The sequence below is a fragment of the Haliaeetus leucocephalus genome, unplaced genomic scaffold (assembly GCF_000737465.1).
Source record: "Haliaeetus leucocephalus isolate CR32 unplaced genomic scaffold, Haliaeetus_leucocephalus-4.0 Scaffold195, whole genome shotgun sequence".
In the NCBI taxonomy this organism is placed as follows: domain Eukaryota; kingdom Metazoa; phylum Chordata; class Aves; order Accipitriformes; family Accipitridae; genus Haliaeetus; species Haliaeetus leucocephalus.
The window spans coordinates 2,570,576-2,585,826 of NW_010972631.1; the positions used below are offsets into that span (position 1 = coordinate 2,570,576).

At 38.6% G+C, this 15,251-nt stretch overlaps 1 protein-coding gene across 2 annotated transcripts in view; it reads left to right on the plus strand.

Annotated features, from left to right (window-relative positions):
- SNX14 (sorting nexin 14) overlaps window positions 1–13,672 on the plus strand; it is a 57,628-nt gene extending 43,956 nt beyond the window's left edge. For both annotated transcript variants that reach the window (XM_010565731.1, XM_010565733.1), the window contains 6 exons: window positions 6,950–7,073; window positions 7,601–7,765; window positions 8,800–8,895; window positions 9,595–9,686; window positions 9,842–9,898; window positions 13,461–13,672. In XM_010565731.1, coding sequence (XP_010564033.1) covers window positions 6,950–7,073; window positions 7,601–7,765; window positions 8,800–8,895; window positions 9,595–9,686; window positions 9,842–9,898; window positions 13,461–13,499 — 573 coding nt within the window. In that variant the 3' untranslated portion in view covers window positions 13,500–13,672. The remainder of the gene's footprint in view (window positions 1–6,949; window positions 7,074–7,600; window positions 7,766–8,799; window positions 8,896–9,594; window positions 9,687–9,841; window positions 9,899–13,460) is intronic.
- The last annotated feature ends 1,579 nt before the right edge of the window (window positions 13,673–15,251 follow it).

Here is a 15,251-nt window from a genome sequence, read left to right on the forward strand (position 1 = left end):
AGGAGAAAAGGGAAAGCAGAGGTGTAAAATGGGGAATGTTTTAATGCCATAAGGGAGCTTTCTTTTCAAAGTGAAGAGCTTGAGTGTTTGATGAAAGCGTGGCTTGTCAAAGTGCTACAAGCCAAAATTGTCAAGGGGCTGATACCTGTTTATCTGCCTTTAAAACGTTACTATACAGTTCATTGATGTCTGGTGTACATAATAGGTTAACTATATAACTTAATTGTAGTTTCTATCATTGCCACAGTTAAAGCCCAGCACTTCTGGTTTTAACCTTTTACTTGACTATAGGATAACATAGTTCCTTTATCAATCTTACTGTATTTGTGGCTGGAGCGTGGTGAAACTTAGTTGAAAAGCTTATGTTAGCTTCAGGGGCTTTAAAAAGACACTGGTCTTTATATTTCTGTGTTAGACTGCTTTAGAGTGTTAATGTATTTGTGGAATTTACAGAGGAATATTGTTTCTGGACTAGGATTTAAGAGACCTAAGCTCAGTGTTATAGAGTTGATGTGATTTGGGACAAAATATTTGATGTGCATACACTTTGCCATGTGAGGGGTTCTAAAAGAAAACTCAGTACTATATGCTTTTCTGCTCTTTCATTTGCTTTGGGAAGAGGAGTTGAAACTGGACTATGTAAGCTGGGACATTTCATTTTGCAAAGTGATAAATTGGAGATGTATGATAGTCTAAAGAATAATGAGAGGACAGGGGATAGAGGTGTTTTCCTCTGTCTTCTAGTGCAAAAACTAAGATGGATTAAATGAAGGTGGTAGGAGCCAGGTTCAAAACAAGAAGTGGTAACTCTTGCAATGGTTAGTAGGTTGTGGAACTCCTTGCCAAAAGATGTTGTGAATACTAGAAGATTAAACAACTCTAAGGTGAGACTGTACAAATTCACAAAAAGGAAATAAATTCAGGGTGAATACCTGTAGAGAAACTGCATCCAGCTCTTGAACTTTTTTTTGGTTGAAAACAGTTGGAGGCTGGAAGATCATTGGTGAAAAGTACTGTCTATGCTCATTCTCTTCTTACAAGAGCTAGAGGCCCAGGATCCATTTGTGGTTCTTGTTGGTGATGGGCTGTTGAAAAAATGGACCGTTTGATTTCCTTCACTATGGACGTTTTTATAGTGTTAGGACACTTACAGAATTTGCAGCTACAGAACTTCTACACCGATTAAGTACAATGGCAGTTAATTCTATTAATTTGTTTAGATTTCACCTTATAAACCCGAAGTCTGAATTACTACAGCCAGTATTGTAGTGCTAGCTTACATGAGCACACAAACAAAATGAGCGTCCTTCATTTCAAGCCGTTTCTTACCTTGGACACTATTTCCAAGGTTAACATATTTTGCTATTGCTGTCTTGTCAGTGTGGTATAAATGTATCAGTAGTTTTAAAAATCAGATGTAGAGTTTTTGACTTATGCTAGAAACAGTACATGCATAAATACTTCAAATGTTTTTTTTTGTAAAACAGCTGACAGCATACTACAGCGCAGTATGAACAATCAGTTAATTTTTTACTGCAATCGGTCAAGAACTACTGAAGCTAGTAGTTTTAAAACATTTAGCATGCTTAAATAAAGTATTTGAGCAACAAGCTTTGCACTCTGAAGCATTCCTATGAAGACATGGTTCTTTTTGTGTTTTGCTTGAAAAACTTTAATAATGGATCAAAATTAATTCTTTAAAGTGATGTTCAAACCTCTTTTGGATTGTAAAAGGTTAAAAAAAAGTGTATAGCGTTGCTCAGTTAAAATACAAACTCATTCTCTGAAGTGTCAGTCTGTCATTCTTGTAAATGAACATATGTACAGAAATTCAGGCTCTGAAATGAGGTTTTCCCAAATCTTTTCAACCGTGGTGATCCCAGGAAAGCAAAGAGCTGGCTGCACTTTGGCTTTCATTTTGGAATACTGAAGTTTCCTTAAACAAAACATAGATCTTTACTGCCTTCTGTTTTCTAATGTCATTTTGAGAAATAGTATTGTGGGGGAAGCCTCCTTACCACCGATGACTAACTGTCCATGTATGCAGTCCATTGGAGACAGAAGTTTGTAGACTCAAAGTTGTTGCTAGTACTGCTGATTACCCTGTAGGAGGTGCTTTTGTCAATGAGAGAGAGAGTTTCTTTGCAGAGAGCAAAAAAGATGAGGCTAGCCCCAGCTCTCTACTCCTCACTATCTATTGTGAGAGTGAGTTCACTGTTTTTCTAAGCAACTTTATTCTAGTTACCTGTTTTATGAATAAGTAATTGGTTCTACATATATTTTAGATTTTCTTTTTTCTTTCCCAAAATAAATCTGTTTTGGTTTGGGGAGCCATTTGCTGTAAATGGATGGAAAGTTTCAGACCAATATATCTCCTGCAGAGCTATGATTATTATTTAATGATGGGCACTCAAGAAAGACACTTTGCCTTGGGGGATGCTGTCAGACAGTTCCATGACCAAATACTCAGAACCTGTTTATGCTCAAATTATACTACCACTTTTGACCAGCAGAGGCATGTGCTGCATTCATGTGCTGACTGCTTTCTCACTATTTCCCATCTATCATTTTAGCCAGAGCACACACACTTACTCACACGATAACTGTAATTATTAGAGATCTGATATCCCAGGTTGTGCCGTGTTACAGTCTCTGCTGAGTCTTCTAATGCACATAGTGAAATTCATCCCTCTTGCTGATTTGTTGGGGTGCATGTGCCTTCTTTGGAAGACAGTTTTCTCTTTCTGAAGTCAGCCCATGCTTGTGAAAAGCTTTGTGTCAGGTGCCAGGACACTGCGCCATTTACATCTTGTCACTTCTTGGATTTGATCTGTAAGCCACACTGGTTTCATCTGCCAGACCATTTTAGTTCAGATCAGTGATGCTTTTTGGAAGCATCCTGATCATCTCTGCTTATTGCATTTTCTCTTGTACTAGGGAGCTGTCTTAGAACTCATTAAGTGAATTTATTTCAGATGAAACTAAGCTGTCTAGAGATGCAGGCACCAAGGGTGTTCAGTCCAAAGGCCAGACCAAAGGTAGACTGAGGTAACACCCCACCCTACCCCCCCAAATACACATGGCATAGACTTCAGTTGTTCAGTTCTGCAGTTTCGCTTCTGTTGTGCCACGTGATGTCTTTGTGAAGATATAAGCACTGTGCAGTCGCCTGGCACCCTTACCTCTTGGTGATGGAGGTGAATACTAAATGTCTGTACCAGGATTGTGTGAGCTGCCTGTATGGAGTCAATGAGTTGGTCTGGCAGGCAGCTGAAGAGACAACCTTGGCACTTTCTGAGTGTCCATCTGTGAGAAGAGCATGTTATCTCATAGCAAGAAAGTTCTTCAACACAGAATTTTTTGGTAAATGGTCAATTTCCAGCTGATGCTTGTATTGCCATAGCGTTCCCGTATACTGTGTCTGACTCAGATCTGTTTATTCTAGCATCAACATGTTGGAATCTGCTGAGAGGAGAGTACACATTCCCTGGTGCTTGTGCTGCCAACTGTTGCTGTAAATAGGGTACACCCAGGCTACCTCTTCATCAACAGGCTGAATAAGAAGTGCCTGAAAGTCTGTCAGGGCAGGTGGAAGCTTGAGTTCAATCAGAAATGTGCTTACTTCTCTGAAAGACTTTCTGCATGCTGCTTCCTTTTGAATATTCCTGGTGCGTATGCATCTTTGTATGTTTTAAAATGTTAGTGGGAAGACTTCCAGTTAAAAATGCAGAATGGACATGGGTAGTCAACCTTGGTACAGCCAGTAGCAATTGGATTTTATCCTGTATCAGATCCACTACATTGAAAGAGTTACCAGCCTCCCTGGTTAAAACAAACAAGCGAACAAAAAACCCTGCTCCCCCCTTCTAGGGGCACAAACAGGATTTCTGGCTTTCCCAGCTATGTTTCTGTTCTGAAGGTCTGTAAGCAGCTTGATCGTCTTCTGAACATACCTCTGTCAGACTTGCTAGAATAGGTCAGGACTTCTCAGCTGATGCAGACTTTGCAAAATATGCCTACAAAGGCATTGTTCTGCTGGCTTGTGATGATCTGCCAACAGCAATAAAAACTGCTTCTGGAACACCAACAGTATAATGTATGTTTATGCATAGTTACTTGGAGGAAGACACGGTTGCTTTTCAATACATTAACTGATGTGGTTCAGACACTATGTACATTCCTTCTTCTTACCATTTTGGTATAGTTGTTTGTCCTTGGCAAATGAGCAGGAAAAACGGTGGAGAGTTTCATGCCCCTGGCTGTGGATATTGTTCATAATTGTGGTATTGCTTTTATAAACTTCACACCTATGCTGGAATGTATGGGCATATATTTGCATATGCACTCACTAACCGTTGAGTAATTTTCTTTTTTCTATTAGGCACTTAATGTAAGCATTCATACTCTTTTTGCTAGCTTTTCCCATCGAGGTACAATAGCTAGCCTATTGTACAAGAGGTTACTTTGGTCTTTTTCTTAATACAGTCCTTATATCTTTCACTTGCTTCAAGAGCTTGGCTTCCATTTTTAACTAGTACCAATCCATGGAATTTCCTCATTGCAAGCCTTTTAAGAATATTTCATGGTTATAATCACAGCTGCTGTTTAATCTTAAAGATATGAATAATGATAGCATTGGAGTTTGTCTTCATTTGTCTTTTAGTCTAATTACAACAGTAAACATTATATCACATCTCAAATATTAACATGTGCAGAAACATTTAAAAGCAAAATCCTGTGCTTATCTGAATTGTGAAATCTCAACTTCTGTATTAAATATCCAGTTGTATATTTTTCACCCCGCTTTCCTCTTGAGTCAAAATTCTGGAAAGCGCAAAACACCTAAGTAGAGATGTGATGCCACTTCGTGTTACGGTTGCTGCATCCTTCAGACATGCATTGCTAATGACTGTAGAATACACGCTTGTACTGGAATAGTGCAAAGTATATACTTTATAAACACTGCTCTTTAGTTCAGTAATTTTGGCATGCATTGATCTGCTGTTGCTTTCTGAAATGCCATGTGCAAGAGTCTAAGCTTTCAAAGCTTGACAATGATCAAGGAACCATTATACTTAAGGCGCAGAACAGATTATCCATGTGCAGAGGTACATGCAACATTCAAAAGATACTGCTTGGGGTGAAAGTTGAAATAACTTTTGGAAGTCAAAAAGTTTTGCCTGGAGATGGCCTTCACGTTTGGTATTTTTTTTCATAGATCACCTACCGGACTGCTGTTAATGATTTAGTCTGGCCTGTACACACTCCTCTGAGCCCCTATCTATGTTGCACAGTGGGCTGCTTTGAGTTGGCTCAGTATGTATCGCCTCTGTCAGGTCGTGGGGTGTATCGGAAAAATAAATGAGGCTCTTGTTTAAGTTACAATAATTCAACTAAGATTTTTCCCAGTGTCCTAGTTTCATTATTGAGAAGGATATAGACTTCGGTTTATACAGGTTTTTTTAAACAACATACTGGGGACTCTTTCACACAGTAGGCGTGAATAACTATGTGTTCTTGTTACTTTCCTAGATACCAGTCATCCACCAGTGCATGAACCATATTTGCTCCTTCATGTAATTTATGTAATAACTTGGTGGTGTTTAGTTTGAGTGAACTTTGTGAAGATGATGCCAGCAGTTCAGCGCTTAACAAAAGAGAGGGCCTAAAGAAGTACAAGTCAAAACCTGAGTCTCGCCAGATTTCCTGATGTAATTTTTCCTAAGAGTGCAGAGCATTCTGTTTAGAGACTTGCATGATTCAGAGCCTGTTGTGATTCTGTTGTTTTATGGCCTTATTTATTTCAGGGAGAATTGCTCTACAGAAAGTGAACCATATATAAGCAAATTACTTCTCGTTTCTTGGAACTATTTTTAATTTGGGTGTGATGCAGAAAAATCTGTGTCAGTAGCAATCATCTCAGCCCAGGCAACACTATAATTATATTGCATTTGCTTCTAGTTCTGTGTTATTTTTTTAGAAGCTTGGCATAAACCTTTGAGCTTTCTTTTCATAATACAGAGTATTTTTTATAAATTCTTTTTTATCTCTAGATTAACAGTTTTGGGGATAAAATAATTTAAAATGAACTGTTAATGGTGATTGCTAGGTATTGTTAAATGTGGAGAGCCTCGGGACTCGGAGAACTCCTCCTTTCCAGCTGCTGGAGCCTGCAGACTTGGGCAGCAGGCAAGGAGTACTGCCTAGGTGGTATGGGACTCCTAATGGCATGCAGGGATTTTACAAGTATTATAATGATATCTTTTGGGGAAGAACCAAAGGCAAGGAAATGAAGGGATCGTGGTGGTGGTGGGGGAACATGGGAGAATAGAAGGGTAAAGGAATAAACTGGGAAATGGGATAAAAGGAAAGAAACCCAAACTTCGGTAACTTACAAAGATTCATGAAGTTTTTGCTATAAATAATGAAGTTGGCAGGGGAAAAAGGGATTTCTCTTTGTAAAAAGTTGGATATTTTGTCCAGAAACCATTGTATTTATTTTGAAATGGAAGCCAACAGGATGTTGTAGGATTCCCCTGTCATTTAAGGCTGGCAAACTCCATATCCTTTATGCCCTTCATTGACAGAATGGGGTGCATCAAAGGAATCAAAGCCTGTGATAAAAGTCTAGATACATGAAGGTATCGGGAGCAAAAAGGCTCGCAAATTAATGTCTTGGTAACCCTGCTGATTTGTTCTGAATCCAGGTATTTTGATTCTCGGGTATCTTGGCAACGTGTGACATGCTCTTTATTCCCCCCTGCCCCAGAAAGTGAAGAGTTTTTTAAAAAAAAAAAAAGAAAACTGATTAGTTCTTTGAAAGCTTTGGAAAAAAGCTACTTACTTCTAATAAAAAAAAAAACCAAAACCAAAACAAAACAACAAAGAACTGATGGCTATCCTTTTGCCTTTGAATATAGTGTTTTCAGTCTTATGTTTCTATTTTTAGCTCTTCAATGATTTATTCAAGAATAATGCAAACCGGTCTGAGAATACAGAAAGACGACAAAATCAGAACTACTTCATGGAAGTGATGACTGTAGAAGGAGTCTATGACTACTTAATGTATGTTGGTAAGGAGTGATTTCTCTTTGTTATTCTTATACTTCATGCCAAATACAAAGTTCAGGTTCTTTGGTAAGAACTAAAATTCTATTGTAGTACTCAAATATAATTCAGCACTTGCAAGCTTAACAATATACAACTTAGGAACACAGTCATTCTTTAAAAGACTTTATTGCTGTGCTAAAATATCATAATTTATCATTCATTATTGCTCAGTTGTTTTGTTATATTTCTTTCTTTCTGCATTTCAGAGTAAGAGCTTATGGGAGTAAGTCCCTTCCCTTTTCTCAGATGTTCCTAGGCTGCTTGTACACTCTGGGAGTTAATTAATGAAAATAGCTAAAGGAAGTATTTGATAAGCAATCTGGAAAATACTGCTTTTTTTCAGTGTTGCAATAACAAAACTAAAATATTACTTGCTTGTTTGCAATCTTTTTTTTCTTTCTTCTTTTTTTTTTCTTCTTTTTAATAAGTGATTCCTTTATCATCAGTATTAGGAGAACCTTAATAAATGTGTGTTACTGTAACTTTGCAGGTAGGGTAGTTTTTCACATTCCTGACTGGCTGCATCATCTCTTGATGGGAGGAAGAATTCTCTTCAAAAACACATTGGAACTGTACACAGACTATTACTTGCATTATAAGTTAGAACAGCTATTTCAGGAGCACCGGTTGGTTTCTCTGATAACACTGCTGCGAGGTTAGTAAAAGTTACATCTTTGATGTGAAAATACTGCTTTAGTTTGATATTTGAAATCCCTTCTGTTAAGTTTCCAAGCGCTAAACTTTGCAATGCTTGACTAAAGCTAATGGAGGTTTAAAGATCAAGTGGGCCTATAAAAGATTCCAAAAGTTCATTCTGGAAAGATGCTGAGCCACCTGTGTTGTCTGTCAATGATGATTACAGAAAAAAGTGTTATGAATAGTAATTTGCTAAGGTGCACAAAGAACAAGAAAAACAGAATGAAAGTGGTTTATTATATCAGAGTGCAAATATTTCATGCAGTCTTTAAATTCCTTCTCACTTGTGTGCTATATCACTATCCTTTATTGTTAATTTTTTTGTTTCCTTTGTTGTGGTGGGCTTTTGAGAGGGCTTCAGTGTTCTTGACCTTCAAATAAGGGAAAGGGAGAGAGGTTAGAAAAAAAACCTGAAAAATGATCTCACAATTGTAGAAAAGTATTATCTGACTACAGTGTGATCTAAACAACACATCTGGCCAAAGCTCTGGTAAAATAAAGCTTGTGAAAGACAAAAAAAGAAAGAAGTCTTTCAGAGCCTAAAACCAAAACTGAGTGCCTAATATTTCTGATAAACAGCAATTCTTGTTTTCTCATTCATAGGTAAATATGAAATTTTTGACAATTCCAGGCAGTGTTTTAGCACAAGTTATAAATACTGCTTATAGTTTCAGAAGTATAAGGGAAATTGTAAAGAGATCATAACTATCCTAACGTAGAATTGATCCAAACCTAGAAGATAATGCTTTAAAAATCTGAAAAGAATGGAAACAAATTGGCAAAAGATCATTGTCCTCCACACAGGTGGGGTATTCTGGATTCGATCAGGCTAATGTAAGCAAAAGACTATTATCTGGCAAGGCTAGAATTCCCTTCCAGTCAAGATCATACAGAAAAGAAGCTCAACTTCGAAGCCATAATCCGAAACACATTTTAAATGTCAGTGATGTATAGCTGCCTAAAGACATTATTTTCACTGTGTCTTCGCTGCAGATGCTGTGTTCTGTGAGAATACTGAACCTCGCTCTCTCCAGGATAAACAGAAGCGAGCAAAGCAGACTTTTGAAGAAATGATGAGATACATTCCAGGTTCTGTATTTCATGACTCTCTATATCGGTATGGTTAATCGTTCAAGCAGATATATGACTCAAATACAGTCACATTAGCTTTCCAAAACAAATAATACGCTGCTGAGATTTGAGTTGACTGGAATACTAGGTGTAAAAAAAACCAGGAGTTCAGTTTTGTCACTTAAGTGTTGCTGACTAAGGTTGTAGGATAGTGATCAATAAAGACACGATGGAAATCAAGAGCTTTACAAATATACTTAATACTGTAAGTTCTTCATCTTTAGAATGCTCCTATGGTTTGTATTTTATCCAGATGAAAACTGAGTCAAAAAAGGCACACCTTGAAGCTGGAAGATAAATTGGAGCTCTCTTTACACTGTATAAACTAGGGAAGAGGAGCCCATTTACTAGGTTATTCAGAAAGTAATTAAAAACTTTCAGCTTGTGGTTTATTAAACAATGCATCAGGACAATACATTGATAATATAAAAAGTGTAATAATTACTTAGTTTTGCAGCCCTGAAGGAAAGGGAAGAAAAAAGGAGGAATCAAAGGAGTGTTTTTTTCCATTTACCACTTTAGATGGATAAAATCTGAACTCTTTCTTTAACTTAAACTTTTTTTTTTTTTAATTACTGGAGTTCTATGACTGTATTGTATAGCTGCTTTGCAGTGCTTCCTAATGACTTGTGTATTTGTTGTTGGTATCTGATCTAGACTTAATAGGCAAGTGCATTGGGGAAGAGGCTAAATACGAAGGCATCAGGCTTCTGTTTGATGGAATGCAGCAACCAGTGCTCAACAAACAGGTAACTTGTAACACGTGAGGAACTTGCCTTTTGGCACAGAATTTCCTGAAGTGAATGTATGGCTATAGCAGAGAATTGAGCTCTAATTCAGAGTTAAAAATAAAAAGCAGTAGTGTTGCCTTGGAGTGTTCTTAATTTTCTTTACTTTCTTTTAGTTAACTTATGTTCTGCTGGACATCGGGATTCAAGAACTCTTTCCAGAGCTCAGTAAGGTATGTGCTAACTCTGTTCAAGAGCTGTAGAATTTTTCAAGCTGCTAGCGAGTCTGGTCATTGGTGCATTTTTGCTGTTGTTCCCTTGTAATACTAATTTTAAAATTTGGGGAAAATTTGTATTTTACTCATATGTTGAAATCATTGAAATCTGAATTGTTTACATTTTTGTTAATTAGCTCTTTGCAAATCAGTTTAGGTCGATTTGTCTAGCATACAGCAAGTCTGAGCTGCCTTTCAGTAGAATTGGACAGAGCAATCAGCGGTTGGGATCTCTGTGCCTTTCTTTTTGATTGATTGTCTCCGCTCTATTTTATGCATTTCCTGATTTAGGAAGTGAATTCTGCATGCAGAGGTCAGGTGGAGCTTCAGCATTCTTCTTGAGGCTATTTGGCAGGAGGGTTTCTTACCTCTAGTTTAGTCACTGCAATGTTAACACCAACTATCCAGATAAAGGAGAAAGAATTCACACGACACAAAATGCTATATAAATGCATATCATTAGGTGTGTGATCCATCTGATATTTGTACTTAGGTATATAAAACCTTCACAGAGTTTTACATAGTAATTTTACAGTTTGGTCTTCACGGTAAGCCGGAGATATCAGATAGTTAACTAGATAGAAAAAACCCAACCAAAAAAACCCCTCACTCACAAGGGATGTTCGTTGCATGAGCCCAGTGTCTGAGAACTGCAGACTGCCAGCAGTGATTTGTTTTCCATGATAAACGGAAACAAATGTTAGATGTCAGAACAAGCTAGGGCACCTTCTGTTGTTTTCGCTGAAATGAGGCCAGCTTAGCAAGTCTAACGTTCTTTGTGCATCAGCTCTGTAGCTGGCCTCCTCATGTCAGTGTTCAAACAGTTAAAACAAACAAAAGACCCAACCGACCAAGGGAATAAGGAATTAGCCTGGAGACTTGTGTGCTGCAAAAAAGACCTGACTTAGCCCTGCTGTTTTACTCCGCTGAACCGTTTTTTGTATCTCAGCAGCTAATAATATATATATATATAGGAACATTGGTCTTTCTTCAGTTGATGCTGAAAAAAACTAAAGGCTTTGTGTGTTAAGCATTTAAATAGTCTTTAAAGCACCAGTGAGGCCCAGAGGGTGGGGATGAGTGGAATGACATCTAGTTGGAGGCCAGTAACTAGGGAGGTATCCCAGGGGTCAGTTGTGGGTCCAGTCCTGTTTAACATCTTCATTAACTATCTGGATGATGGGGCAGAGTGCAAGGCTGCAGGTGACACAAAACTGGGAGGAGTGGCCGATACACCAGAGGGTTGTGCATACATCCAGAGGGACCTCGACAGGCTGGAGAAATGGGCTGACAGGAACCTCATGAACTTCAACAAAGGGAAGTACGAAGTCCTGCTCCTGGGGAGGAACAGCGCAGCTGGAAAGCAGCTTGGCAGAAAAGGACCTGGGGGTCCTGGTGGGCACCGAGTTGATCATGAGCTGGCAACGTGCCCTTGCTGCAAAGAAGGCGAATGAATGGTGTCCTGGGCTGCATGAGGAGGAGTGTTGCCAGCAGGTCGAGGGAGGTGATGCTGCCCCTCTACTCAGCGCTGGTGAGGCCGTACCGGGAGTGCTGGGTCCAGGTCTGGGCTTCCCAGTACAAGAGAGACGTGGACATACTGGAGAGAGTCTGGCCAAGGGCCACAAAGATGATGAAGGGACTGGAGCATCTCTCCTATGAGGAAGGGCTGAGAGAGCCTGGACTGTTCAGCCTGGAGAAGGGAAGGCTCAGGGGGATCTCATCAATGTTGACAAACATCTGAAGAGAGGGTGCAAAGAGGACAGAGCCAGGCTCTTTTCAGTGGTGCCCAGTGACAGGACCAGAGGCAGTGGGCACAAAGTGAAACACGGGAGGTTCCCTCTGAGCATCGGGAAACACTTTTTTACTGTGAGGGTGACCAAGCGCTGTCACAGGTTGCCCAGGGAGGCTGTGGACTGTCCATCCTTGGAGATGTTCAAAAGCCATCTGGGTATGGCCCTGGGCAACCAGCTCTAGGTGGCCTTGCTTGAGCTTTGGACCAGATGACCTCCAGAGGCACCTTCCAACCCCAACCATGCTGTGATTCCATAACAGTGTGTACATTTAATGGGGTGGAATATTTTTTCTTCAAAAACAAATCAAGATTTGTTATTTAATTTAAATCCAGATTATGGTTCGTACAACCTCTTAATCCATCCTTTTGTTCCATGTTACTGTGACACAGCCTGACCACCTGCTGAGGAGGGACCTCCAGTGCTACCTTTGGTCCTGGTGAAACAGCAGAGTTGAGGGCTGGCTCCCCCCCGTCCCCTGTGACTGAAGCTGATGGGAACAGAGTGAGGGAATTCTCTGCCCAGATTTCAGTAGAGAAAAGGAACAGAAAATACTCCAACCAGGAACTTCAGCTATTTTCCTATCTTGGATCTACTGAGAGTCATACAAAAGAAAGTACTGCTTCTGTGATGTTTGACAGTGGGACCTGGTTGTGAGTGTCCTAGGTCTGTGATGGACTGAGTAAGGCAGCTGAGGAGGGATCACAATGAGAAGGGAAATGCAAGGTGGAGAGGGTATGGGTGGAGGGCAGTGGTTCTCATCTGGAGCTTTAAAAAAAAAAAAAAAAAAAAATCTAAAAAATTCCCCCAAATCACTGCAAATTGACTGTGAAGCCACTTGAGAAGAGAATTGTTTCCTCCAAACAATTGTAATGGGGAAACTTAAAAATAATGACAGGTTCTTGCTTAGTTACCAGTTTTACTGGGGGGAGGAGGAAATCACTCCAGTGACTGTTCTCTCTGTTCAACAGAGACTGGTCCTTTTTGAGTTGCTTGATACCAAAATGCATTTGTAGTTACAGTGAAGAACAGAAAATATTTCAGGTCAGTCAGCACTTGAAGGGAAAACTGAGTATCCTGGAAGTTTTGTTTTGAACGCTGTTCCTTTGGCAGGGGAAACAGCGATGGGAGAAATGGGAAAATTTTAATTAGCGGGGATGTCAGTCTGCTTCCCACTCTTGAGATCTGGTAACTTGAATGTATATCCTACTACATGTACCAGCTGGATATATACTGGATCACTTGATATATGCTGTGTTTAATGGTAGCGTGCGTAAGTGAACAAGCTCTAAGGATAAGAGCTGAAAAATGCCTATTATGAGTTTTGCCTTTGATACACTGTACAGCCAGTCCCTTGGAAGTCTGTCAGACAGGATACAAGTAAAAGGGGCAGCTGGGAGAGGAGAAACATTCCTAGCAGAAGAAGGAAAGAAATCCAGTTGAAAAAATATCATGCCAGTGCCACTTCCAGAGCAGAAAATTGCTGTGTTAAGAAAATTGTATTCAGCAGTTAGGAATGAGGGAGGTGAGAACTTCCAGAGAGAGAAGAAAATACCTATTTTGAGAAAGAGTATTAAAAACCTGAAGGCAGTAGCCTTCCTTTCTCTTAACTCTGGTTTCAACTGGATGTTTTCAAATACCATTAATCATTGCAGCTTGGTTCAGTAATTTATATGTAAATATGCATTTTCAAACTTTGTATTTTTTTTTCTCCCATTACTGTTTAACAGGGTCCGAAGGAAGCTAGCTCTGTGTCATGTTGGATGTGAATGCAGGGACCTTGGTGAACACCTGGTAGAAACATCTGCTGTGCACTATTGTAATGGACATGTGACATTTTAACCTTGCATTGTATATTTTCTTGTAAATAACATAAAATTTAAGTTCTAAAAAAAATCTCTTTATGCAATAAAGACATTAAAATTTAATACCAATTACAAGTTAATATATCTGTACTTTTTATTTGAAATCTTTTTTAGCTGTTATCAGTAAAAGTCAAATTTCCCCCAAATCTCTGTGTGTGAAATTACAGGATGACACAAAATAAGACAGCTGGGAGATCAGCCAATGTGTGCTTTGCTAAAAGAGCAATTACAGTTGTCCTCCTTAAAGGGTATATAGAAAAATTGTTTGGAAGTTATAGAATGCTCCCATGAAGTTATTTTTAACTGTCTTAACAAATCTTACTAATTTTTTTAAAACAAAATTACATGATTGAATCTATTGCATACAAATAATCTCAGAACTATCTTTGGCCTCCATGCTTTCCGTGAGCATGGAAAACCATGTGTGTAATTCAGTTTATTTAATATCTGACCTTCAAATCTAAAGCACTCTTAAAATAATAATGGGTGTGAAGAGTGGTTTTGACTTTTACCTTAGCTTTTATTTTTCTGAAATTTCTTATCTGGGTTTGTCGGGTTTTTTTTCTGACATCCTCTTTACAGGCTTAGGAAAGAGGATGTGAGTCTGTTCATAGCATTTTTAAAAAATGTATTAGTATAAAAATGTGTGGAAGATTTTTCCTGTAAATCTTAATTTGTTGGCCCAGCCTTTATAAAAGAGACTTTGAAAAGGACTTTTCATGTGTGGATTTTTAACAAGTTTTACTCGCAGAACAATACAGAGATATTTTAATAGGCATTCCTCAATTTTTCTTTTCAGACAACAACCATTTTCTCCTTTTTTACAAACAAACCAATCTAATGCTATATTAGTGTTCTTTGTCAATACAATTTGCATTATCTAGCTGTATTACTCTTGCATACCTTTTCCTTCTGTTTGTCAAAAGAAGGTAAAAGCGTTATTTCTCTCCAGATATGACAAAGGAGTTGTTATAACTCCTTAAATTTGGCATGCAGGCACAGCTCGGTCCATAAGTGCACTCTCTGTTACTGGTTTTGTGTTGATTTGGGAAGACCATTCTGTAAATTAATAACTTTAGGGACTGGTACTGACAAAGCATCAATGCCACGTTATAACTAGTAGTGTGTCAAGGTCAGTTGTTGTTTGTCTCCCTGTTCTAACACAGCTTACCTAATGCAGCTGTGTAGTCCATATCTTTTCATGCGCAACTCTTGAATTTATGTGGAAGCTAATGAGGTCTTAAAAATTAAGCATACTGATATTTTAATGCACTTTCTCCTTGAAATCTGCAGGTGCAGTCAATTTAAGAGGCAAGTAGCTTTGGTCCGTAAAAGACTATAGTGCGCTTTCCAGAAAAACAAAGCAGACTTATTTAAAACACTGATAATCAGTTTAATACAGCAGTAAACAGCAAGGAAACATGTTGATGTCAAAATTCCAAATGTGAACAATCTTAGAAAAATAATCATCGTTTGCACTCATTTGTAAGCAGTCACTTCTTGATAAAGTGTCAGGAATGTACACTTAGCATTTAATCTGATTTCTGATTTTATATTCATTAGCCTATCTCTTACAACTGTGTATTTTTTAAACACAGCCCTCCCATAGAAGAGACAGGCTTTTGAGTTGTGATCACAATTACCATAAAGCCAGGT